The following is a 27139-nucleotide window of genomic DNA, read 5'->3' as shown; positions in this document are numbered from 1 at the left end:
ATAATTTAAACAAAATAATCTTCATCTACAACACCACCATATTGTCAAATGACTCACAATGAATGAGTTGTCTACATTCTTTCATTTCTATGTAGTGAACGTTTAATATAAAATAAAAATAACCAAATTATCTGAACATACATTTGTATTAAAAAGTATACCATTTACATAAAGTTCGTTCAGAGATCAAAGGTTTCTCACTTTTGGTAATCATCCTTACTACAATCAACATCTTCGTGTGATATTCTCAATTTCATCACAACTTTGATAATGTCACAGTGTTGAATTCTCCAAATATAAATTTGAAAGTTGACGGGAATCATAGGATGAAAAAGATCTTTACTTGACATTACAAAAAACTAATCTCTCTCTCTGTCCGTGATATTTTTACATAATTAAAAACTGACAGTTTTTTCACGGTTAAAACAAAGGATATGGACAGTTTTTTCTGCAATATTTTTGAGTTCGTTGTTGATACCATAAATAACTGTCCTTTTGTGATATAAAGAACTTACTTATTATGTTCGTTTTAAGAGATATGTAATGTTAGTAAATACAATAGGGTAACATAACTAAAAAAAGGTTGAGTTAGTGGATTTATTCAGGTACATTGAGTTTTAAAAATATAATTTTGCATCCACCATTTGTTACTAAAGCTAAAGTTCCTGTGTTGTAATGCATAGTTATATTAAATACAGAATCTAATCTGAAAATGTTAGCACATCTTTTACCACTGTTTAAATCTACAGCAACCAATTTGTCATGATCTTCACAAATTAAATATGATTTATGCACGATTGTGTTTGACCATAAGAATGCATCGATACTATGCCAAATCGTACTCACGTCATTGTTTTTATGCACATTAATTACATAAATGCCAGTTCTCTGGTAGTCATTGTTTTCTTTATAAGAGAATGTAATGACCGCTTGGTAAATATCACTTATAGAGCAACGGTATCTAAAACGAGTTGCATTTCTCTGTCTCCGAAGAAATTTTTCAATAAAAGACTTTTCGGGTATTTCTGCAGTATGCAAAGGTTTCAAGTAAACTTCATTGTTGTTATTTCCCCATTTCCATATTGTGCATTCTGTTTTGTTTACAGTTAAAATAACAGAATTATCAGGTGACACAGCTGCTGCTTTAAATTCAAAACTATCAACAGGAAGTCTTTTGTTGTATTGTATCTCACCCTTTGCAATTCTAACAACTTGAACACACTTTTCTTCGTCAATACAAACTAAGACATCACCAAATGTTAAGATTTCCTTAGGTTTAAATCCAATGTTAACTTGCTTTGCTTGAGTAGAATCTATTAAATTTTTAGACGAAGTGGATATCTTCGTAAGATGATCTGAACCATCCCATGTCCACAATGAACCAGCCGACCACCAACATCCTAATGCATCTTTCAGTTGCATTGGTACAGTTTGAATAATAGTGCAATGTTCAATGCTCCAAATATGAATGTTGACGTGGTCACCAACAGCGAAAGCAGCCAAAAAAGATCCATCCGGTGAAAAACAGCAACATTTAATTTCAAACTCCTCAAAGATAAATGATGGTCTCCAAAGATGACCAGTTTTGAAAATTTCAAGCTTGGAAAAATACGGCACAACGTAAAATTCCTTAAACGAGATTGGATGGACTTTGTTAAGAGTCCTACGAACACATGGACACTTAATATTTGGTAAATGAAACACGATTTCTCCTTGATCGTTGTATTTTGTTAACTGAGTGATTTCAGAAAACTTTCCAGTCTGTCTTGTATGATAAAAAATACAATCACGATAATGGTGTGTTATCATTAAATGTAAAGGTAGTGAATATTTCTTTTTACTTGAAAAAACATCGATTGCCTTTGGGAATTGAAAGACATACGAAAATTCGACGAATTCTGCATCAAAGAACTCTGAATATTTATCGGTGCATTGTAGTTTTTGGTAATCAACAACGCAGCGTCGGTCAATTCTTTGCAAAGTTAATGAATTCCATGCAGTGAACACTTCTTTAGGAAGTCCCTTGTAAAGTTTTACATAGTCTGCTGTAATGTACAAACCAAAATTTAAGAAAGAACAACGATTAACGACATCATCTGACTGTAAACATAATAACAAACGTCCATTGTTAACGTCCCACAACTTTACTTCAGTTGATCCATCACTAGTTACCAGTCTATTTCCGGTAGGTGACAAGGAGCAACAACAGATGTTTTTACGTACAACATAAGATATCTCTGGTATTGAATAGCCACTGATGTCACACTGGGACGCAAATTTGTCATCCTCGTTTCTTTCCTTTTGCCTTGAAACATCAAGTACAGTGCCAAGAATGCATCTTTGTGTAAATTCTGGAAGCTCAAAAATCGATATTTGACCATTTTCATATCCTACAGCAAGAAGTTCTTCATTGGACGACACACAAAGAGATGTAATGTTAGCACGCAAGGAGACAGTCGAATGATGATGGTTTGTTAAATATGTTGAGTCTAAATCCTCAAACCAAACTAGCTTTCCTTGTTTCAATAAATTCCTTGCCAATAATCTTTTTTCGTTACTGCCATGAATTTTGTTTGCAATAATTTGTAAATAAATTAAGCTTTCATCATACTCATATAACACCTTTCTTGTCATAAACAAATGAAATAGTAGTTCCTCAAGTTCATCTTTTTTCAAGAAAGTTCGTAGTTCCTTAATGATTTCAAACAATTCAGACCTAATGGTATACATGTTAATGTCTTTTACACACATTAACCTCGCACAAACCACTTTGACATCTACTGCCCAACTAAAGTCAACATTTTCGCCACATTCTATCATATGATAGATTCCATTCTTCAAAGCATATTTAATCATAGCAGTGTTCATCTGATCTTCAAAAATGTTCATCGACTTAATTTGTTCAAACACTTTCTCACAAGCATGCCATAAGAACTTATGACCATTTTTTGGATTAACTGTAAACTCATGCTGTTCGTAACCATCTGATTTTAACCAATCAAGTAGAGATTTGTGATACACGGTTAAACAATCATCGTAAACTGGCAAAATTTGAGATAACAGTTCAATGATTTTACTGCGGACTTCAAACATGATGTCACCAGAAAAACCTAAATAGCTAAACAGTAAAGTTAATGGTAAAAACTTCCGATTGGCAGCCAACAATTCAAGAAATTGCTTGAAAGTAGTTTCTGAGATAACAGAATTTCTGGGACTTTTCTCCGTTAACAATTCTTTTACTCTTTTGAATTGCTTTGTGTAAACACCGCTTAACCCACTAGGGACCAATTGTTGAATGTCTTTGTAAGTAAGCTCAATTTCTTCTTTCTTTAAGCTCAGTTGTGCGTGATAAGCATAAAGAAATGATCCCTCACATTTTTCAACTAATGAATGAAGAACGTAGCGATTTCTCTGCACACAATCATTCAACTCATGTTTCAAATACTTGTGCAGGTCTTCTTCGTTGTTTTTATCACGAGGACTAGTTGTAATTTCCACAGGATTCATGTCTTTCAACTCCTTTTCAACTGGAAGTTCTGGACGACTGGTGATGAAGATTTTAATCCATTTAGGCAGTCGGTCAAACTCTTCTGAAATCAATTCCAACAATTCACTTTTGCCATCAGTTTGGCTTTCATCTAAGGCATCAATAACCAAAAGCATTTGTTCATGATCTTGCAATGAATGCAATGAATTATTTAATAAAACAAGAAATTTATCAGTGATCGATTTTTTGGAATGGTTTCTCTGTAATTCTTCATTCAGTTTACTTTTAAAATTTGATATTGTATCACACATGCTACTAGCCAATGATTCTATCAATACTCGAAGATTTCTATAATCTGATCTATTATATCTGCAGAAATGAGAAGCAGCAAGTTTCTTCTTTTCAGAATATCGTCGACACACCTCAGCAGCAAACACACTTTTACCCACACCAGGACCGGCAATCAAAATCATTACATTAGAAGCATCTTCACTTCTATCGTTAAACCAAGTGTCAAGTTTTTCAAATAACCATTGTCTAGTGCCTTCAAGGTATTTCTTGTTAAGATCTTTTATAAGACCATTAAACTTACACTTTCCAAGCTTCTTGAGATCTGATCATATTTTGTCCTGTATCACTTCTTTCACTCTGGTTACATCAGCTTTTGTCGCCATATCTTGTTTAATTTCTACTACATCAGCTTTTGTCGCCATATCTTGCTTAATTTCTACTACATCAGCTTTTGTTGCCATGTCATGTTTAACTTCTACTACATCAATTTTTGTTGGCATGCTTTCTTTAATTTCTTTTACTTTAAATTTCATAGCTTCAAATTCTTCTTTTAATTCTTTTACATTTTCGTTGGTTTTCTTAACGACATTGATTAATTGTTGTTCTTTTTCATACCAGTTTTTCAATATTTCAATATGGTTTGCCTCATCAGGACTGAGGGGAGCTTTCTTTAATTCATCTATTTCAGTTTGTTGAATACCCAGACCAACCAATGCTTTTGAAATTTCCTGCCACAAGTACTCAAACTCACTGTCATCTACACTAGTTGTGGTTATGTGACCATACACTTTGTTTCGATAAAATTTTATTCTTGCAATATTTGCTGAGATTGAAATATCTGAAGAGGAAGGAAGATTATCCCATCCACCATGTGGCGCTGTTAGACCACATATGTTACGTAATAAGACAGTCAATAATGAGATATCAAAGTTTTCAAGGTTTGGCAAACCAGTTGATGGATAAAGAAGGTTCCATTGCTCTTTGTTAATGACGCTTCTTTTTCTTAATGATTCCAATGTACTTTTATTTGAAGGTTGATTAAGTTCATCGCTTAGGTTTGACGAGCGAAAATTTATTTTAAACTGCAATGTTGTTTTCAAAGCTTGTGTTCCTTTATTTATCAAGAGTTTACTTAAACGAGATCCGTTTGCTTCAATCTTCAGTTTTTGAGGTGGTGAAGCCATTTTCAAACAAGAAATTTATTTAGAATATAATGCTGTAAATACTCTAACTTACTTTTAACGGAGATCGAATCTTTGGTTTTAATCGTGAAGCCTTTCTTTAAACTTCAAACTAAAAACCAAGAAAAATAATGGTAAAATGTTAAGTTACGAAAATTTAAAATTAAATAAATCAACGGCCAACTGAAAAACTCATATCAAAGTTCAAATATAAAACGTTAGTAAATCTGTGATACAATATAACGAGTAGCTAAACAATAATGTTTAAAATCAATGTTTTGTAAAATTTTATTCACCAAATATGACCCAAAACGACTATTTCTACATTTCAACACTCATTCCTTCGTTCCACAACGTTAATTCACAGTTTTATATTGAAATATTTCTTCAATTTTGTCTTTCTTCGTATTGTAATGTACACATTCAAATGCAAGGGATGGGCTCATCACGAGATCATTCTGATTTACTTCCTTGTAACTGGATACAGCTGAAATGTAGACAATAATCATGTTCATTGTCCATATATGGTTCTCACCAGATTTATGTTTTTACAGAGACTTTTATAATAAATTACCAATATGATTCCAAAAAATTATTAGAATAGAAAATAGGCCAAAATGTATCCAAATATCGATCCAAATGGCCATTTTTTGTCAAAGTTTGAGTTTCCAAACCAAAGACCAAGAGCTATAGTCAGACAATACTTGGTACTACTTAAGTCAGTCATTTTCAAACAAATAAAAGGATCATTAAAAAAATACATAAATTATGTTGAATTCTTTGTAGCTTTAACAATTTTGTGATCATAAAAATTGGAAAAACTGAAAAACAGCAAAAGAAATGAGCAACGGACAGTTTTTTTGGCAACGTGACCTGGCTTGTCTTAAATTTTATCAATTTATCAATAATATGGACGATGTAAAACTTATCAGTATAAAATAGTATACGGGAAGTAATTTTCATAAATAATAAAAAGGAGTGAAGTATCTTTCTGTTTCTGTAAGCATGAACATTACTAAAGAAGTAAGAGCATGGTAAAATGGGAACTATTTATGTTAAATTACGCACATGCATTTGTCATGGGAAGTTTAAAGCATTGAGTTGCTGAGGAAGACCTTCTTTTCAATCGTGGTAAAGAGGAAACTTTGTAATTTTATATTGTTGAATGTTTATAGTATATATAGAGGCTGCAAACGCTGTTTCTGGTTGTTTCAATACGCATTTTGATGGTCGCATTTTATCGACGCATTTGATTAATGCATTGTAACGCATTCAGTTGAAGTCTTGAAGAGACGAATTGGATAAGCATTTTTTGATTTTAATACTCGTGGTAATGGAGCAACGTTTGTCGTCAAAAGAATCGTGATTTAGCATCCTGCACAACAGAACACTTGGATCTAGGATTTTTCAAACATCAGTCATAAAACGCCGGAGGCGTTTCCCACCTGGGGGGTCTGAGGTATTCTCCCCTGAGAAATTTTGAATTTCAGAGCCTTGAAAACGCCATTTTCAGCGTTTTAGAGCAACACAAAATGTATTTTGTGGGCATCGTTTTTGCGTAAAAACAACACATTTTGGTTACGTTTTTTTCAAAAAAAAAATGAAGTGAACAATACTTGAATGTTTTGCCAAATATTTAGGCTCATTATCATGCCAAATATATGGCTCATTAGCATGCCTAGGAACGTAAAATTTATTTTACAATAATGCTATTCAAAAACAGATATAGTCTTTAAAAATTTCTACCAAGTTGTCAGCCATAGACCCCCCTAGAGACCCCCATTCAAACCTCTATGTAATGAGTTAAGTTAGAAATTTGGTACTACAAGTGACAGTTCATAGATATAGAAAAGCTCAGACTTCAAACCATGCAAGTTTATTGTAGCCCTTTACCCATTTCCACATCAGTATTAGCAAATTCACCTTTTGAGAAAAAACTCAAAATTTTTTTTCTGCCAAAGATTAAGCAAAAATTATCAGAGTAAAAATTTGCAGTTAAGGACAGCTTAATGCCATAAATGTTTATTAGGCATTTCACTTGACTATTATCTTTGAACTGCAAGGTGTGCTATATAGCAATCACTAGTAGCATTGTATTATCAAATAGAAACAGAATGTAACCAACATGTCTTTAATTATATAATTACATGAATGTTAAAATTGGTTCATGTGTCATGCTTACTGGTTATGATAAATATCTTTTCATATGATAAAAGCTCGTTTAAATGTAAATCTGAAATAAATTAGTTTAGAAATTACAATGATCATCAGAAAAATTACCTAATGATCATGAAAAATATTTGCTGTTTTGCCAAATTTAAAGGTTTATCTGCATACATAGGAAGACATTTTTACTTTATAGAAAATGCTTTTCATACATCAATAGTCGTTTGGAATTTATGGTAAACAATCTGGTATGAGCCGTAGATTAACACACCTTTACATCTCTGCATGAGGTGTTCAGTTAGAAAAGGGGACAATATGTGACATGGGACAACATTTCATGTATGTGAAATACTCAGGTTTAATACCATTCCAGTCAAATTGTCAAAATAAAAAGCTTCATGGATCAGAAGACTCAAAATCACAGGTTATAGTTAACAGCTTCTCATGTAATCAATGTTAGTTTTCTCAAATCTTAAACAATATGTAGTATAACTGTCTAATGATTGAATGATCAATGATCATAAACTGAAAAGCCCCATTTGTTTATGATAAAGTAAATAATAGTATGGCGCCTTATGGCTACAGATTTTTGTCCATTGAAATATATTTGCAGGAATGTAGGATTTCGCTGCCATATAACGGTCACGATTCCCAAGCACTAAAGAAATCATAGCTAAAAGTCCTCGGCAACAACAATTTTAGAAGCATCAATCTGCTTACCATACGCCATATTAACATAAATCGCATCACACACTCGCATAAATTGACTTTGATATATTACATTCATGCATACACTTCAGTTGTCCTTTACTTACGATTTTGGATGTAAATTTCTGCTGATAAAACTCAAAACAATGTTGGCTTGCTTTTGAACATCAATGACTGAAATGTCGCTCGCGAGATCGTCTTTGCCAAGCATTTACAATTCATCCATAAATTTTTCGCCCTCTTGAAAAATTCCCAGTTTGGAAAGCAGCATTCATGTCAATATATGAATTTGTAAAGATTTCCATAAATTCCAACTGATTGTAGTTTAGTTTCTATCATGCTTTAGAAAATTATTATGAAACGATCAAACATTCAATTCAGACAGTGAGCTTGACTATGTTAGTTCAGTTGGCTATCAGTCGAAATAGGTCAAACCAATCACAGTAAGACAAAATTTAAACGAACCAATTGATAGCAAGTGGACTCCTTATAGGTCCGGCCACTTATCAGTCGAGATTATTCCAGATCGTCTACTGATCTGGCTATTGACCAATGAAATAAGCGTTTTTGGCGTTCATAGACTCCTTTATCCGTCGAACCAGTCATGCCACCCCGCTTATCAGTCGGTTATTCTAGGTCAATTAAAATTCAACTGATCTGGTTACCAAGGAGATATTCATTGGATTAGTCATTAGTTTTCAATAATAAATAAAGCTGGATTTTTATCACGAAGTAAATGCGATAATAAAGTAAGAATAATTAATGAATAGGGCAGAACCTCACCCGGTTGATTTTCGTGTATGTCATCCATTGCAGCAAAAAAATCCCGTAAAATACGCTTTAAATGTGTTGTAACGCAGTCAATCACAAAGTATATTGTATTGTTCTTTTGACTGCTCACCAGCCAATGACGTCACTACCGCTCGAGATAATTTTTTCAAAATTTTATCCAAGATGGCGCAATTTATAAAACTTTTGCTGCAAATATCTCAGCAACAAAATATTTTTGAGAAAAAATTTTTCTATTTTAGTTGTTAGACATCACAAAGGTTCAAAAATATGCCATAAAAATTTTCGTTGCCAATGTCCTTTAATTTTTCTAAAATTACTTCCGTTTTAGAAGTAAGACGACCGTGTGAACAAAATTATGCTTGCTTTAGCTCCTTACATGTCACATACCTTACAAAGATGAGATATTTAATATAAACAACGCGACCACATACATATCAGATTAAAAATGGTGATGATAGTTCATACCTTTATGTAACATCAATCTTTTATCCTTGAGAGTTTTGTTACATAAACACATTTGAATAACGAACGAAGATGAAGAGTGAGTCAGGATCTCCTTCAACAAACAGTATTAAAACACATTAATGACGTCTATGTAGAGCATTCTAGTTATATAACTAAGTATATATCACTGACTAAAAACAATTGTTATAGAAATAAAAATACATAAATAAGAACCTCATGCAAAGTACATAATAACATTGAGATTAGTCAAATTCCAAAGGACTACTGCTAAATCTTATAGAGTTTCACAAGTTTTATTTCAGGAATAGAGAATCACCTATCTAAGAGAGGATTTGAATGCCAATAATTAAGACACGATTTTCGAAACTGTAAATGGATTTTTCCTTTCATAATCAAAAATTCCATACATGTATATTCCTGCATAAATCAGTTCATATTATAAAAAACCTTTGTTATTGAATAAACCATTGTAAATCATGAATACATGGCAAACATCAACTGCACGCAATTATAATTACTTATGATCAATAAAAACACTGTAGATACAACAGTAAAGGATGCAATGAAAGTAAACCTTAAAACTGTTAAACAAACATGTAACATTTCTCAAAAATAGATTTGGTTGCGTCTTTCTCAGTGTAAATACATTCTTCCTGTATTTAACATTTGCTCAATACAATTAACAACATTTTGCTAGACACACAGCGATTAGTCAAAAGTGGCGTCGGCAAAAAAGGAGGTGATGCATGATTATCGGGACATATCGGGACATGTGCCCCTCCCCACATAAAGTTTTACAGATCCTCCTTTTTCCATAGACAAATATAGTTTATAAAGAAAAATTCAGCGTCATACATGTAGAAAATTCAATCATGTTATTCTTCCTCTTCCATACATTTGAACAAGCTTTGCTTTCCTTTACCATGCAGCTTATTGCAATATTTAGAAATTTGGTATATCAATAAAGATATGATTTCTCATGTATGTTTAGTCATACTTTATCGAGATGCTGCTTTAGCTAATTTGTTATGTCGGTAATGTAGTTGTAAAATATCGCTTAATTTTGTAAAAATAATTACGTTTAAGAAGTAAGACGACCGTGAAGACAAAATATGCTAGCTTTAGTTCTTTACATGTCACATACTCAACAAACAGATGAGAGATTTAATATAAAGAACGCGACCACATACATATTAGTTAAAAATGGTGATTATAGTTCATACCTTATTGTAACATCCATCTTTTATCCTTATGAGTTTTGTTACATAAACACATTTGAATAACGAACGAAGATGAAGAGTGAGTCAGGATCTCCTTCAACAAACAGTATTAAAACACATTAATGACGTCTATGTGTAGAACCTTCTAGTTATATAACTGAGTATACATCACTGACTAAAAAAAATTGTTATTGAAATAAAAATACATAAATAAGAACCTCATGCAAAGTACATAATAACATTGAGACAGGGGCGGATATAGAGTATGTCAAATCCGTCGCGCGACTGATGTTTGAAACTCAAAAATTACCTATTTATATTAGTTAAAAATTCATTAATTATTCTTACTTTATTATCGCATTTACTTCGTGATAAAAATCCAGCTTTATTTGGGTGTAGATAAAAAGCGGGCGCGGACGGTGGACGCGGACGGCGGACGCGGACGACGGACGGCGGACGCAGACGGCGGACGCAGACGACGGACGCGGACGGCGGACGCAGATGTAAGACGAACGTCTGTTTGTTGTGGGCGGGAATTGCAAATGATTTATTGTAGGAGTTTGACAGTAATTTAAACGAGCTTTAACTTTCAGGATATATTTTTTGACCTCATTATTTAAAGCAATTAAACATGTATATTTCAATTTCAGTCAGTCATATAGAGTGTAACGCAATGAAACCTCATTGTATTTTTTCGTGTTTTGTCAATGGCATTTCACTTATGTTGGCCTTACGTGGGTGGGCCTGTTCATATTTACTGCACTATAATGATTTCCGTCAACTTGTCATTTGGCAAGCAGTACGTATATTACAGTTTTCAACTTTACATTCCTTTTGAAAGCTGAGGTTAGAAGCAGTTGCAAGTTAGTCAGTGCGTCAGTTACAGTCATGTTTGCTGTAGCTATATGACAACTTTTGATGAATATTAGCCAAACGCATTCAAAAAGCGTTATGATATTTTCCGTCGTAATTTCCGTATAACTTAGAGTCAAATTTAAAATTCTGTTTCACTGCATTTTTTCAGTCATAGCAATAGAAATATCGTCGCTAGGTTAGTTTTCCGTTAATATTTCTAAAGAGCTATATACAAGTTCTTTGTTTATTTGCTTGAATCTTTCTTTTTGTAATGCGTGAGAAACTATAACGCTAGTGATTCATCTATAAAAGAAGGATTGACTCATGTTTTTCAATATAACTACCGTTCGTATCTAAGGATGCAAGTAATTATTTCTATCACATAGAATTACCTCCGTGACTTAAAGTTAAAACGAATTGTGTTAAAGAAATATGGACCAGCAGAGAAGTGGGACCTCAACAAATATTCTTATCTTATATTTAAAAAGGAAATTACCTGTAGGACAAAATTTGCATAAGTGCATGCAAAGCTTTTACTTACTTATGGTTTCAATTCATACATATTTTCTTTATCGTCTGATTTGAGTAATATAAGATTGACTTTTTTTAAAATTGGAAAAGCAAGGCTCACCCACGTAAGGCCAACATAAGTGAAATGCCATTGACAAAACACGAAAAAATACAATGAGGTTTCATTGCGGTACACTCTATATGACTGACTGAAATTGAAATATGCATGTTTAATTGCTTTAAATAATGAGGTCAAAAAATACATCCTGAAAGTTAAAGCTCGTTTAAATTACTGTCAAACTCCTACAATAAATCATTTGCAATTCCCGCCCACAACAAACAGACGTTCGTCTTACATCTGCATCCGCCGTCCGCGTCCGTCGTCTGCGTCCGACGTCCGCGTCCGCCGTCCGCCGTCCGCGCCCGCTTTTTATCTACACCCGCTTTATTTATTATTGAAAACTAATGACTAATCAATGAATATCTCCTTGGTAACCAGATCAGTTGAATTTTAATTGACCTGGAATAACCGACTGATAAGCGGGGTGGCTTGACGGGTTCGACGGATAAAGGAGTCTATGAACGCCAAAAACGCTTATTTCATTGGTCAATAGCCAGATCAATGGACGATCTGGAATAATCTCGACCGATAAGCGGGGTGGCCGGACCTATAAGGGAGTCCACTTGCTATCGTGTAATTGGTTCGTTTAAATTTTTGTCTTACTGTGATTGGTTTGACCTATTTCGACTGATAGCCAACTGAACTAACGTAGTCAAGCTCACTGTCTGAATTGAATGTTTGATCGTTTCATAATAATTTTCTAAAGCATGATAGAAACTAAACTACAATCAGATGGAATTTATGGAAATCTTTTACAAATTCATATATTGACATGAATGCTGCTTTCCAAACTGGGAATTTTTTCAATAGGGCGAAATTTTTATGAATGAATTGTAAATGCTTGGCAAAGACGATCTCGCGAGCGACATTTCAGTCATTGATGTTCAAAAGCAAGCCAACATTGTTTTGAGTTTTATCAGCAGAAATTTGCATCCAAAATCGTAAGTAAAGGACAACTGAAGTGTTTGCATGAATGTAATATATCAAAGTCAATTTATGCGAGTGTGTGATGCGATTTATGTTAATATGGCGTATGGTAAGCAGATTGATGCTTCTAAAATTGTTGTTGCCGAGGACTTTTAGCTATGATTTCATTAGTGCTTGGGAATCGTGACCGTTATATGGCAGCGAAATCCTACATTCCTGCAAATATATTTCAATGGACAAAAAATCTGTAGCCATAAGGCGCCATACTATTATTTACTTTATCATAAACAAATGTTTGGGGCTTTTCAGTTTATGATCATTGATCATTCAATCATTGAACAGTTATACTACATATTGTCTAAGATTTGAGAAAACTAACATTGATTACATGAGAAGCTGTTTACTATAACCTGTGATTTTGAGTCTTCTGATCTATGAAGCTTTTTATTTTGACAATTTGACTGGTATGGTATTAAACCTTAATATTTGACATACATGAAATGCTGTCCCATGTCACATATTGTCCCCTTTTCTAACTGAACACCTCATGTAGAGATGTAAAGGTGTGTTAATCTACGGCTCATACCAGATTGTTTACCATAAATTCCAAAGGACTATTGATGTATGAAAAGCATTTTCTATAAAGTAAAAATGTTTTCCTATGTATGCAGATAAACCTTGAAGTTTGGCAAAACAGCAAAGTATTTTTCATGATCACTAGGTAATTTTTCAGATGATCATTATAATTTCTAAACTAAATTATTTCAGATTTACATTTAAACGAGCTTTGATCATATGAAAAGGTATTTATCATAACCAGTAAGCATGACACATGAACCAATTTTAACATTCATGTAATTATATAATTAAAGACATGTTGGTTACATTCTGTTTGCATTTGATAATACAATGCTACTAGTGATTGCTATATAGCACACCTTGCAGAAGATAATAGTCTAGTGAAATGCCTAATAAACATTTATGGCATTAAGCTGTCCTTAACTGCAAATTTTCATTCAGATAATTTTTGCTTAATCTTTGGCAGAAAAAAATTTTGAGTTTTTTCTCAAAAGGTGAATTTGCTGGCACTGATGTGGAGATGGGTAAAGGGTTACAATAAACTTGCATGGTTTGAAGTCTGAGCTTTTCTATATCTATGAACTGTCACTTGTAGTACCAAATTTCTAACTTAACTCATTACATAGAGGTTTGAATGGGGGTCTCTAGGGGGGGTCTATGCCTGACAACTTGGTAGAAATTTTTAAAGACTATATCTTTTTTTGAATATAGCATTATTGTAAAATATATTTTACGTTCTTAGACATGCTAATGAGCCATAGATTTGGCATGATAATGAGCCTAAATATTTGGCAAAACATTCAAGTATTGTTCACTTCATTTTTTTTTTGAAAAAAACGTAACCAAAATGTGTTGTTTTTACGCAAAAACGATGCCCACAAAATACATTTTGTAATGCTCTAAAACGCTGAAAATGGCATTTTTAAGGCTCTAAAATTCAAACTTTCTCAGAAGAGATAGCCTCAGACCCCCCCAGGTGCGGAGCGCCTCCGACGTTTTATGACTGATGTTTGAAAAATCCTAGATCCGCCCCTGCATTGAGATTAGTCAAATTTCATGGGACTACTGCCATATCTTATAAAGTTTCACAAGTTTTAACTCAGGAATAAGAACCTCATGCAAAGTACATAATAACATTGAGATTAGTCAAATTCCAAAGGACTACTGTTAAATCTTATAGAGTTTCACAAGTTTTATTTCAGGAATAGAGAATCACCTATCTGAGACAGGATTTGAATGCCAATGATTACGACACGATTTTCGAAACTGTGAACAGATTTTTCCCCTCATTAATCAAAAATTTCATGCATGTATATTCTTCCATAAGTCAGTTCATAAAATAAAAAAATCTTTGTTATTTAATAAAACTTTGTAAATCATGAACACATTTCAAACATCAGCTGCAAGAAATTTTAATTATTTATATGACCAATAAAAACACTGTAGATACAACAGTAAAGGATGCAATAAAGTAAACTTTAAAACTGCTATACAAACATGATCGAAAGTATAATTTTAAAAGCACACTGTGTTGCATGAATCAACATGTCACAAAAATAGATTCGGTCGCGTTCTTCCTTTCTGTGTAAATACATTCTTCCTGTGTTTAACATTTGCTTATTTTTGAAATTTTCTTACCTTTAAAAGAAATGGTTTGTTGTATACAACTATCAACATTTTGCTAGACACACAGAGATTAGTAAAAAGAGGCGTCAGCAAAGAAGGGAGGTGATGCATGATTGGACATGCTATACTCCCTACATAAATTTTCACAGATTCCCATTTTTTCCATAGACAAGTATGATATTTCACCTTTCCCATGCCTTTGAATAAGCTTTGCCTTCCTTTACCATGCAGCTTATTGTCAATAGTTAGAAAGTTGGTATATGAATTTAGATATGATTTCTCATGCATGTTCAGTCATACTTTATCGAGATGTTGCTTTAGCTACTTTGTTATGTCTGTAGTGGAATTCTAATATATCGTTTTCTGAAATTACCTTCGTTTAAAAGTAAGACGACCATGTGAACAAAATTATGCTTGCTTTAGTTCTTTACATGTCACATACTCAACAAACGGATGAGAGATTTAATATAAATTTAGTTGTGAGTATATGATGGGTATGTCGATACGTCTATTTATTGTGTCGTTGTCTTTACTGGAACAAGCTTCTTTAAATTCGCGTGCGTGTTTAGTCTGTGCGCTCCCTATTACTTTAGTTTCTGTCCAGTCGAATGGTTGGTTGTTTCCGTGGGTATGTTCTGCCGGTAGTGACTTCGTATCTCGTCGTTTTATGGCTTTTCTGTGTTCTGTGAGTCTTGTTTCGATTTTCTTTGATGTTTGTCCTATGTATTGCTTTGAGCAGTCTTAACATGGTATCATGTAGATCGCGTCGGTTGTATCATTTTTTTTAAATAGATTATTGCATAAGTCATTTCATATTATGGAAAACCTTTGTTATTTAATAAACCATTGTAAATTTTGAATAATTTTCAAACTGCAACTACACGGAATTATAATTACTCATGATAAAAAAGCACTGCAGACACGAGAGTAAAGAATGTAATGAAAATAAGATAATGCTTATCTCAGATGTGTAGTAACGATGAGAAACACATTGTAGTTAAGTCTCAGTGGGCAAATTTAAAAGTTTAGTGGTACCAGTAAGGAAAAAACACCCACAGAGCGCATTTACAGTTGCATAAAATGAATACTTAGAGTGAGTTAAATCACAGTATAGGAATATACCGTAGGGCCACTTAGCTGTACAACTGGCTGCTGTATATTTAATTAGGGGCTGTTCACAAGACGCGAGCTGGGATTCAGCGAAGCGTTAAAACATTTTGGCAAATGGAAAAGATTAAAAACTTCACAACAAAAATCATATTTGAGCAATTTCTCTGTACTATGACTTTGGAAATTCCCAAAACCTTTAAAATGAAGACAAATAATTTAGCTTGATTTGAAAATTACGACTAAAATGACTTATGAAGCTTAAGAAAAGGTTGTAAATTTTGTGCTTAAAGCTTTAACTCTTTTCAAAAACTTAAAATCATTTTACGCCTCGCAGAATCCCTGTTACCGGGTTCATGTGAGCAGGCTGTTAGTTTACTGGCTGCCGTTTGCCATATCGTTAATCCTATTCGTCACACAATACAATTTACTGGCTGCCAATATGGTAATCACATGCGTAATAAGATATGCGTGGCACAAAAAATTCAATGGAGTAGTTCTTCTGTATGTTCTCTATACTGTGGTTAAATGTTCTTTTTCATCTCATGTGATTTTGTCTTTGAAAATATGAAAATTTAATCTCTGCCAAGAATATTGGTTAATTTATGCAAACTTTACATTTGACCAGAGATGGTACATAGTAATTTTCTCGGTAAATATTGATCTTATGCAAAGTTTTTTCTCCCATGACCACCCCTAAAGAAAACCTTCTAAACATGTCAAGAACTTTAGAAAAGTTATTTCTTTTTGTTTTTGAAAGTTAGAACTATGTTGACATTGCAATTTCAGGGGGGGTCGATTTTAGGATTTTCGTCCTAAATTGAAGAATTGGTACATGTACCATGTTGTTTGTCGTGGTCATTTTACCTCTTCAAGTTGAGATTACTTCTGGTAAACGAAGTGCATACAAACTCTTATACAAGGAGGACCACTAACTCATTCACTACACGTTTGTAATTGATCATGCAGCGTGCATAAATTAAACATTTGTTACTTTTTCAAAACTTGACGTTACTAACGTTACTAACATCCATCTCTTTGTTGCTAAAACGTAACCCTGAGTTAGCATTGGTTAGTAACAAAGTGTTGCACTACGAGTCTACGACAAAGACACACTATGTTTCACCAAAACCAATTTAAAGTCTAATCTCTAATGGTAGAGTCTCACGTTTTCAAACGTCTTTCCATATTTGCTAAATTTCAACATGCTACGGTCGTTTTTTGCATAAAAACAACAGCTTCCATTACTTAACTTTATAAAAGGTTATTTTATATATGCGCAGAAGCACAACACAAACAGAAATACGCGAACAAAAGCAGAAGTAAACTATTTTGAGTTTACTCGATACAGTTTAAACTGTACGTGTTTGGTTGACGTAGGAATATTGTTAATGAAGATATTATCAGTCATTATATTTTACGAGAACTCAATGAATGAGGTATTATGCTTGGATACAGAGCTATTTGGAAGCTTTTGCAATCTAAGTATAACGTGCGTTATTTGGCTATTTAAACTATGCTTATAGAAATCGACCTTGAAGCAACGAGACCTCGACGAGCAAACACACTAATAAGAAGAAAGTATTTGAATCCAAGCCCTAAATACACCTGGTAAGATAAACTTAAGCCGACGGGTAAGATAAACTGAAGCCGTATGACTTTGCATTTAACGGACACACTGACGGCTTTATAATGAAGGACGGCTTTATCGGCTGTAGGATAATTATAATCATAATTATGCGATAACCTATAATTATAAATAAAATTACGCCAAAGGACATCGTGTTGTGGTGAATTGTGCGTGAGAAATTGAGTTACATCAACTCATTTTCTAAAGATGATTGACTTCTAGGCAATGATGTGGAAACTTGGACAGGACATTTTTTATATTTATTTCGGTATTCCAATGAATTTTTTGAAGCATAAGATAACAAAAAGCTCTATCACAAACTTATGTAGGGTGATTTCCCCCCAAATTAATAGCTATATTATGAATTACTAATGCGCATTTTGTCCTTTGCAATGTGCATTTTGTCTTGATCATATTCCATTATGGAATTTCATAATCGGATTTTGTCCTGTACAATTTCTGTTAAATCTCATTTTGTTGTTGAACATTCCATTATGATGACGTAACAATATTCGTGATTCGCAAAACATCAAATTTTACTCAATCACATTATAATTTTTTTATAATTTTTTTTTGATGTGGTAATAATGAAAACAAAATAAACCAATTGTTTTACCTACAAGTCTACAACCCTAAAGAATGGCAGACAAGTTATACTTTGTAAGACTCCTTCGCAACTCTATTTTGGGTTGTATTGCTGACCTGAAAGGAAGTCCAGATCGGAATTTTTACTTTTTTCGTACTGATTCTCTTTACCATACTACGTTGCGATTTGCTGAAGTATTTGAGCTTGAAGAGGCTATTCTGCAGTTAATCTCAAACGCAAAAGAACTTTTAAATGTCGATGTTCATAATGATATTAATCCATCTTCTTCATTGAACTGCCCTCAAATTTTCAATGGCAAACCAGGGCGACCAATGTATGAAGTAAACCAAGATATTCTGCATTATTTTTTGGATAAGTGTTTTATAGTGAAAGATACGGCAAATCTTCTGGGAGTCAGCAAAAGAACCATTGAAAGGAGGATGAACGAGTTTGGTTTATCAGTTTCTAATTGTTATTCTGACGTTAACGATTCAGATTTTGAGTTGGTCATAAGAAACGTAACGAACGAGTTTTCCAATCTTGGCTACAAACGTATGTCAGGATTGCTGTTAGCAATTGGTTCGCGAATTCAGCAGGACAGGACTCGTGAAATGATGCGAAGAGTTGATCCACAGTGTACATTGTTTCGTGTTTTGTCTCTTAGAGCAGTGCTCAGACGTAAATATCATGTTACTAGCCCCTTATCACTTTGGCAATGTGTATGGCAATCACAAATTGATTAGGTAGGCTACTAAAAAATACATATTTTGGGGCGTTAATAAATCTCAGTTTTGCATACAAATGTGCTAATAATTTCATATTTTTAAATGGAGATTTGTGACTCATGCAGGATTAGACGGCTATTCACGTTTGCTGGTATTTATTCGCTGTAGCACAAACAATCGAGCTGATACTGTTCTAAATCTACTTTTATCTGGTGTATCTCAATATGTACTGCCATCCAGAGTAAAAAACAGATAAAGGAGGTGAAAATGTTGGTATTGCTCAATTTATGTCAAACCACCATTTGCGAGAAGCAGGTCGTGGCAGTAATATTACTGGAAGAAGTGTGCACAACCAATAGATTGAGCGCTTTTGCCAAGATCTTTCTGTTGGTTGTACAAATCTTTTTTATCATTTATTCTATCATATGGAAAGTAACGGAATATTGGATCCATCAAATGAAGACCATGTGTTTTCATTGCATTATGTGTTTAGTCCAATTATTAACAGAAATTTGGAAATTTTCCATGATGGTTACAATAGATCTCCCATAAGAACCGAAAGAAATCTATCACCTGAACAGCTTTGGATCCAAGGATCCTGCTTAGACAATAATTGAAATGACCATATACAGCAGGTATTGTTATGCAATAACTCATGACTTTACTTTTAGACTACACTTTACATTATAATCATCAGACGGGATCCAAAGCTAATTGATGTATGTTGAAGTCAGAATCTAATTTAATGTTCCAATTCACTAAGGTAAACCAAGAATTTCCACCACCTTTACACAAAATTATGCAAGTCATGAAACAGATCAGCAGCAAGTGATTGTTCCAGAAACCAACATTCCTTTGAATGAAATAAATCTTAATGAGCTGCAAAGAACCATTAATCCTTTAAGGCCTTCTAATAATAATGGTGCTGACATATACATTGAGGTGCTTCAGTTTGTAAATACCAGATTGCACCAGGAAGACGAGTGACATTGTGAACTCATGAAACAAGAAAAGCTACTTGACCTATTGTTCATTGGTGTCAATTCAGATAATACAAAAGAAGATATGTATGGCAAGGAAGGCTATAAATTTTTCATTACGTCGATTATTCAAACATTTTACAGAAAATGTTTTTTTGGAAATAAATGCTGATGCACTGACAGAACAAAATTTAATGAAACATTAACATATTCACTTTAAGTCTTTAACTATAAAATTGATATCCAAAACAAAGAATAAAAATATTTATTTTCTTTTTGCTTCTTTTCTGACAACTGCGTGATGTGGTAAATAATGTACTCTCTCTGGTTTCTCTAATTCAACCACTTTCTCTATTATTCCGGATTCTAACTGCTCTTTGATTATCTTATATTCGTTTAAGGTGTTTGAGTCTTGTCTCAGTTTCGTCAATTGTCCTTAAGACGTTTCACACTGACGTTTTTGTTTGAGGACAAGGGATTGTGGCCATATAGTTAGGCAATAGTTGGTACTACTTGAGTCAGTCATTTTCGAACGAATAAAAGGATCATTAAAAAAATACATAAATTATGTTGAATTCTTTGTAGCTTTAACCGTTTTGTGCTCATAAAAATTGGAAAAACTGAAAAACAGCAAAAGAAATGAGCAACAGACAGTTTTTCTGGCAACGTGACCTGGCTTGTCGTAAATTTTATCAATTTATCAATAATAATATGGACGATGTAAAACTTATCAGTATAAAATAGTATACGGGAAGAAATTTTCATAAATAATAAAAACAAGTGAAGTATCTTTCTCTTTCTGTAAGCATGAACATTACTAAAGAAGTAAGAGCATGGTAAAATGGGAACTATTTACGTTAAATTACGCACATGCATTTGTCATGGGAAGTTTAAAGCATTGAGTTGCTGAGGAAGACCTTCTTTCCAATCGGGGCAAAGAGGAAACTTTGTAATTTTATATTGTTGAATGTTTAGTATATATGGAGGCTGCAAACGCTGTTTCCGGTTGTTTCAATACGCATTTTTTAATGGTCGCATTTTATCGACACATTTGATTAATGCATTGTAACGCATTGAGTTGAAGTCTTGAAGAGACGAATTGGATAAGCATTTTTTGATTTTAATACTTGTGGTAATAAACCAACGTTTGTCGACAAAAGAATCGTGATTTAGCATCCCGCACAACAGAACGCTTAGGTTGTGCGACAATGGCACTATAAATCTATAATTACCTATCAATGTGGTAATGTATAATTGATGCAAATCGTTCGTGGTTGATTTAAATATTAAAATATAGTCGTTTTGATAGGTAAACAGATCATTTGTGTTTATATGATGAAACGCAATTTGATATACTAAGCATAAATATATATTATCGTATTGTCCAATAGATGAAGCGCTATTTAGCTTATAGTTTCGTTTCACGTTGAATTTTCTTTTCTCAGAAGTTAGAATCGTCTTATATACGGTATAATATCATCTGTGTATCTACTGAAAATGTGAATGCACAGTCAATGAATCCAAGTGGAGGATTATTCTGCCATTTAGTTAAACCTTACAATACAACGAGTAGCTAAACAATACGGCTTTAAAATCAATGTTTTACACAATTTTACTCACCAAATATGATCAAAGCGACTATTTCTTCATTTCCACACTTATTATTTCGTTCCACAACGTAGAGTCACAGTTTTATATTGAAATATTTCTTCAAGTTTGTCTTTAATCGTATTGTAATGTACACAACATTGAAATGCAAAGGATGGGCTTATCACGATCATTCTGATTCACTTCCGCACTTTTAACTGGATACAGCTGAAAAGTAGACAACAATCATGTTCATTGTCCATATATGGTTCTCACCAGATTTTTATTTTTACAGAGACTTTACCAATAAATTACCAGAGAAGAGATCAGTTGCACGAAGGTCGAATAACGCTATCCATTAAACTGAGTAGCAACGTTTTTGAGCGCTTCAAAAATATCTTAAAAGGGAAAAATCAACGATTCGAACTGGACAATAAATGAAATACAATATTGGTTCTAGAATTACAAAGTTTCATCATCATAAACAAAATATAACCATGCACATTCACAAATTTAAAAAACTACTATCCAATGGATAACGCCATCCACGCTTCGTGCAACAGGCTACAGTATAAATTTTAAAAAAAATTTAAAACAATAAAAACCAAAAATTGTCCAAATGGAAACCGCCAAACTGTTTTTCCGAAATTCCAGGGTCAAAGATCAAGAGATGTATTGATGTAATAGGTACTAAGCACCGATCGGCATAACAGACCTTCAATTTCTTATTGTCGTATTGTAAAGAATCTACGAAAATTTGACAAAACTTTTAGATTCAATAAATGATTAACTTCATTAAACTTCTTGAAAAATATGGGTATGTACCTCATAGGGTTTTGATACATGGTTGGATACTCTTTTCTGTGATGATTTTTGTAAGTAATTTATAATAACTTCATAAAATAGAAAGTTTGATAAAGGCTTTGAAAACTAAATTAATGTCCTGTTTTTATAAAAGATCAAATTGTCTTCCTAGCATTTTTTTTCTTACATTTATAAAACAAATAGCTCTTTCCCTTGAAAGAGACATCGTTCCTGCAAGTTCAATATAGTACGAGAATATTTTTGTGAACTTTATGTTATATCTGGGGTGTAGGTGACGTAATATTAAAAATAATAAAATATTAGACAAAAAATGTAAAAAACATAGGGATACATATTTCATTACCCTCTTTAAATTCCTCAAGGATATATCATTTCCCTCATTAAATACTATAACAATTTGAGTATACTTTTATAAACATTTTATAATTTGTATTTGAACGTTTACATCAGTATTTATACCAGTAAAGCAACTACAAATAGTCTCGATAATTCTGTCAATTAAACGCCTCTCTGGTTCAATGGAGTCTGGTGTATCACCAACATAATGACCATAAGCAATGAGTTTCTAAGAACAAAGAATATGAAATATTGAACTTTATATAAGATGAATACATGACCTACATAGACATATGGAGGGATAAAGGATTTTGGTGAAAAGACACATGAGAACTTAGAGGATTGGATATGAGTAAGTAATGTGGATAGATAAGGATAGCAATAATGACAAATATTTTGAAGTATGGATCCTCTAGATTATTCTGGGAGGAATTTAGGAGGAAAATAACTAAAAATGTTCTGTAGCAACTTTAGTTTGTGCTATCCAATTGTAATGGCTTAGAGACAACGCAATGACAATGCTTCCGAGATTAAATCTATTTCTTACAACTAAAGACTCCAAGTGTCCTAACACATCAAACAAAAATAACTTACTTGTATACAGTCAAGTGCAATGGTAACAATGCTGGCACATTTTGTTTGACAAACTTTTTCATTGATTAAATTTATTCCTAACAACTAAAGATGCCAAGTGTCTTTTCTGTATATTACATATTCTGTGCTTCAGCTAAGAACTTTGTTATGCACCAAGGGGAACTCTGGTATAACAACATTACAACAAAGCAACTTATCTCAGTATTACCTACAATGACCGTAATTACAACTGACCTGTAATTCAGCCATAGTATCTTCATCTTCTCGCTTGCTGGTGCTTGAGAAAAAGACGACATTGTCGATCATTTGAATAAGTTCCAATTGAACGACACACTTAATGATCAATGAATTGAACAACATCCTCTCCATCTGCACAACTAAAATAATGAGATGATTTTACGACGTTGAAGTACATACATGAAAAAATTGAAAAATGTCCCTCGGGTGTTGGTTGAACATTTCCGTATTCACGCTAAGACGGTTTTTTCATTTGTCGGTAAAAACTGAACTTTAATTTTGAATATGCCAAACAAAGGACAAATTTATCTTATTAGAGGTCTTCCAAAATAAAATAAAATAAAATAAAATAAGCAACGAATGCAAAAAAATAAAACAAAAATGAGTTTCTTAAGTTAGTGCTATTTTTATGAAAAATAAGTGTTAACAGGAGCAGTAGTAATAATTACTAATTAGTAACATTATTAGTTCTATTAGTAACAATTAAGAACATTATTGTTTCAAACATTGCAAAAAATGTAACTTTTTAGAACATAAGCAAATTCAGAAAATGTTACATGACGTCGCTGTTCACTTCAGATTGAGTTTTTCAAACGCATATATCAATTATACGTTTTGCTACGCCTTTACAATAAACCAAAGTAAATTAAACACGTAAATGGCAGCAGGCTGTGGCAACAAATTATTAATCTCAATTGATTTCTAACACATAGTTACCTGGTTCGTGTTCTTCGACAGGTTCAAATCGTAAACTAGGCGTACTATGTAAACTAATGCTGTCTTGTTCTTTGGTTTCTTCAACTGTTTCTTGAGGTATTTCCTCCTCCATTTCATTCAAACCTTTTGACGATTGCTGACCATCTTGTTCGTCCTCGTCTAAAAAAAAACGAAAAATTTTCACTTGTTACTCAAAGAATGCAAGTTGTTGGTCCATACGAGTTAAAGATTCACACGAGCTATATTGCAATATGCGAACTTTTGCTTTATATGAGCTTTTGGTTCAAATGAGCTTTTTTAATATGCGAGCTTTAGCTTACCATGAAATATTTTCCAATCATATAATGGAGACAATTGAAGCAAAAATTTTCCTTCAAAAGAATTCAAAAACATTTTATTTACCTTCCGGATATTTGGGCACGATATCATCCTCCAGGACGACAGGTGACATTATCTACAATATACGTCAATTTTAAGACTAATGAATACATAAAACAAACAGAATTGTTATGAAAGTTTGTCTATAATTTTAGAGTGTCGGACTTTAAAATTTTTAAAAAAATACTAAGGGCGGATTACATGATCCCAGTAGCCGGGATTCAGCCAAGCGTTAAATGATTTTGGCAAGTGGAAACGATTCAATACTTATCATCAGATAAATTTTTTCAAGCAATTTCACAATATTCTGATTTAATAACTACGCAAAACATTTAAAATTAAAACAACCAATTTGCCATAATTTGAGAATTACAACCGGAATGACGTGTGGCGCTTCGCAAACCTTGACGTCTTGGCTCTTTTCAATCCCTTGAAATCATCGGGCTAGCTCGCTATCCAGGACAGCTCGCCTCCATATAATCAGGCCCCAAGTGTAACTTACCTTGAGTGGTGATGACGCAGGAGTGACATCGGGTATGGGTAGACTCATTACTTGTTGGTCAGCGGGTCTCCATTTCAATAGTTCGTGAGGTACGGTTGATTCAAATATCGTCTTTACAAATTGACATGTCTTTTCCCAGACGTCTTCGGAGAACGTGTTGCCATTGGATATGACGAGATTTTCCAAACAATTTGTACCAGACCTCGCTAACTGCTCGTTATCTAAAGACATGTATTGAATGAACGAGCAAAGCAGGACATGGTGTTACAAAGCATTTACAGTCGAACCTGTAAGAAACTCTGATACTTCTTGTATACTAATGTACCTCAAACCAAACCAATCACAAACTCTCATAGTTCAAACCAATCACTAACTCTCATACTTCAAACCAGTCACAAACTCTGACACAACGAACCAATCACCAATGCATATGCCAAGCATAAACACGTTGCGTAATCTCAAGCTTACCTTGTTTGACACACCACTCTAGATGGCCATACATATCATCAAGAAGAATTTCAGCAAAAATATCAAAATACTGAGTAAAAACATCGATGATAGCATATAGAACATGATTACAAGTTGTTGTCATCCATTCTGATTTCTATAAAGAAACATCACAAATTTCAAAACATTCTCAGCTGATGTCTAACTTTATAACGAGGAAATACAACACCTTATACACGGACTTTTTTCTATGAAAAGGAAACGACTTTCCCACAGTTTAACATTATTCCCTCCTGATTTAAAGGCAAAAGCATTCTTTACAGTTACGAGGAAATAATCCAGATAAATATTCGACAATTTCATTCATGAAAGTTAATGTTGAAATGACACAAAATAAATATCGTAATAAATATCAAAATATAAAAAGTCTAAATTAGAAGATTTTTACACTTTGTTCATATTATTGAAATATATTAATTTTAAAGAGCATCTTTATTCAATCGTACAAACTTTAGATCTAAACAGAAAATGTGAGAAGAAAAATTACGTTTAGTTATATTATAGTTTACTTTATAATTTAACGTTGTATTAAAAATTTTAGTTTACTCATAAAAAATTTAGACTTTTTTTGTGAAAACTTGGTATCATATAGTGCCTAAAATGAAAGATAATAATGTACTTACTGGTTTGAATTCTTTGCTTTTCTGCCATTTTCTGGATTTTTAAGCTGTAAAAAGAAAACAATTTTGAATCATTTTAGGAGCAATCCGAATTTAAAAATAGTAAATTATTAACAAAGAAAGACGCAGATCTTTCAAAGAAAAAAGGAAGATAAAAAACTTTTTGCCATTAACTGATTGATACATTGATATGTATAATATATGGATAGTATTCATTGTTAAAAATTTAACGTGAAGTTGTGCAGAGTGTATGCCCCACATTTCTTTAAATATATATTGACGATGTGATCATTTTCTGCTTTCATGCGCTTTATATGTTTCCTATAGCTTTTGTTGATCTTGGACATTTAAAAAACATGAAGTGATACTTCTAGTGAAAAAATCACATCTGATTCGTGTTCATACATAGCTACTGAAAATGGGATGTATAAGCTTGTACAAGCCGAGAAACATAACTTAAGGGGTTGAAATTCTCTATCGATCTTCCTCTCCAATTGATAAAAATTTATCTTGAATCAATGCTTTGTAAAAGGAATAAAAACGCGAAAACTGTGATTTTCTACTACAAAAGTATAGTAAAGTGGGTCCTACAGCCCCCAACGAAGGTCATAAGCAAATGCGCATACTTCCGGTTTCAATTTTCCTATATTTTATACATGGTGCGCTATCCATATATTATACATATCAAAGGATTTATACCTTACTTGTTGACGAAGCACTGATTGGGTAAAAAATTAAGACAGACAACCAATTTCAAACTATTTTATAACAGCCAATACGCAACGGTGAACATTTAACGAAATACGAAGGAGGGGAGAGAATGAGGAGACATGTGACTCAGTTATATAGAAAGTAAAAAATGTCCTTGAGTTTCTGTATC

General features: G+C 33.1%; 2 protein-coding genes across 6 annotated transcripts; both read right to left on the bottom strand.

The window, feature by feature from the left end:
* Nucleotides 1–319: 319 nt before the first annotated feature.
* On the bottom strand, nt 320–22044 carry LOC124450860. Of its 5 annotated transcripts, XM_047001526.1 has the most exons (4): nt 21859–22044; nt 21577–21771; nt 5256–5446; nt 320–5071 (listed from the first exon to the last, which is right to left on the bottom strand). In XM_047001526.1, the coding sequence occupies exon 4, from the start codon at nt 3958–3960 to the stop codon at nt 598–600; it is 3363 nt and encodes a 1120-aa protein (XP_046857482.1). In that variant the 5' UTR covers nt 3961–5071; nt 5256–5446; nt 21577–21771; nt 21859–22044; the 3' UTR covers nt 320–597. The 5 variants fall into 5 exon arrangements, with proteins under 5 accessions (XP_046857482.1, XP_046857485.1, XP_046857483.1 ...); XM_047001529.1 differs by lacking the exon at nt 21577–21771 and having other exon boundaries at nt 21848–22044; XM_047001527.1 differs by lacking the exon at nt 21577–21771.
* A 356-nt stretch (nt 22045–22400) lies between these two features.
* LOC124450861 (brefeldin A-inhibited guanine nucleotide-exchange protein 1-like) lies at nt 22401–25736 on the bottom strand. The gene is made up of 6 exons (XM_047001532.1): nt 25601–25736; nt 25133–25353; nt 24655–24706; nt 24253–24411; nt 23533–23675; nt 22401–22933 (listed from the first exon to the last, which is right to left on the bottom strand). Exons 1-6 carry the CDS (start codon nt 25722–25724, stop codon nt 22778–22780), a joined length of 855 nt encoding a protein of 284 aa, XP_046857488.1. The 5' UTR covers nt 25725–25736; the 3' UTR covers nt 22401–22777.
* Nucleotides 25737–27139: the final 1403 nt, after the last annotated feature.

Source organism: Xenia sp. Carnegie-2017, unplaced genomic scaffold (genome assembly GCF_021976095.1).
Source record: "Xenia sp. Carnegie-2017 unplaced genomic scaffold, XeniaSp_v1 HiC_scaffold_24, whole genome shotgun sequence".
Lineage (NCBI taxonomy): Eukaryota > Metazoa > Cnidaria > Anthozoa > Malacalcyonacea > Xeniidae > Xenia > Xenia sp. Carnegie-2017.
This window is presented reverse-complemented; position numbering and strand designations above follow the sequence as displayed.

Bases quoted from the DNA above. Each gene is read 5' to 3' on its own strand.
- LOC124450860 (XM_047001529.1), bottom strand. From the start codon at position 3,960: ATGATTTTGATTGCCGGTCCTGGTGTGGGTAAAAGTGTGTTTGCTGCT.
- LOC124450861 (XM_047001532.1), bottom strand. From the start codon at position 25,724: ATGACAACAACTTGTAATCATGTTCTATATGCTATCATCGATGTTTTT. The intron at 25,354-25,600 runs GTAAGCTTGAGA...ACATGTCTTTAG, and splicing joins AGAGTGGTGTGTCAAACAAG to ATAACGAGCAGTTAGCGAGG. The intron at 23,676-24,252 runs GTAACTATGTGT...TCATTATTTTAG, and splicing joins TGTCGAAGAACACGAACCAG to TTGTGCAGATGGAGAGGATG.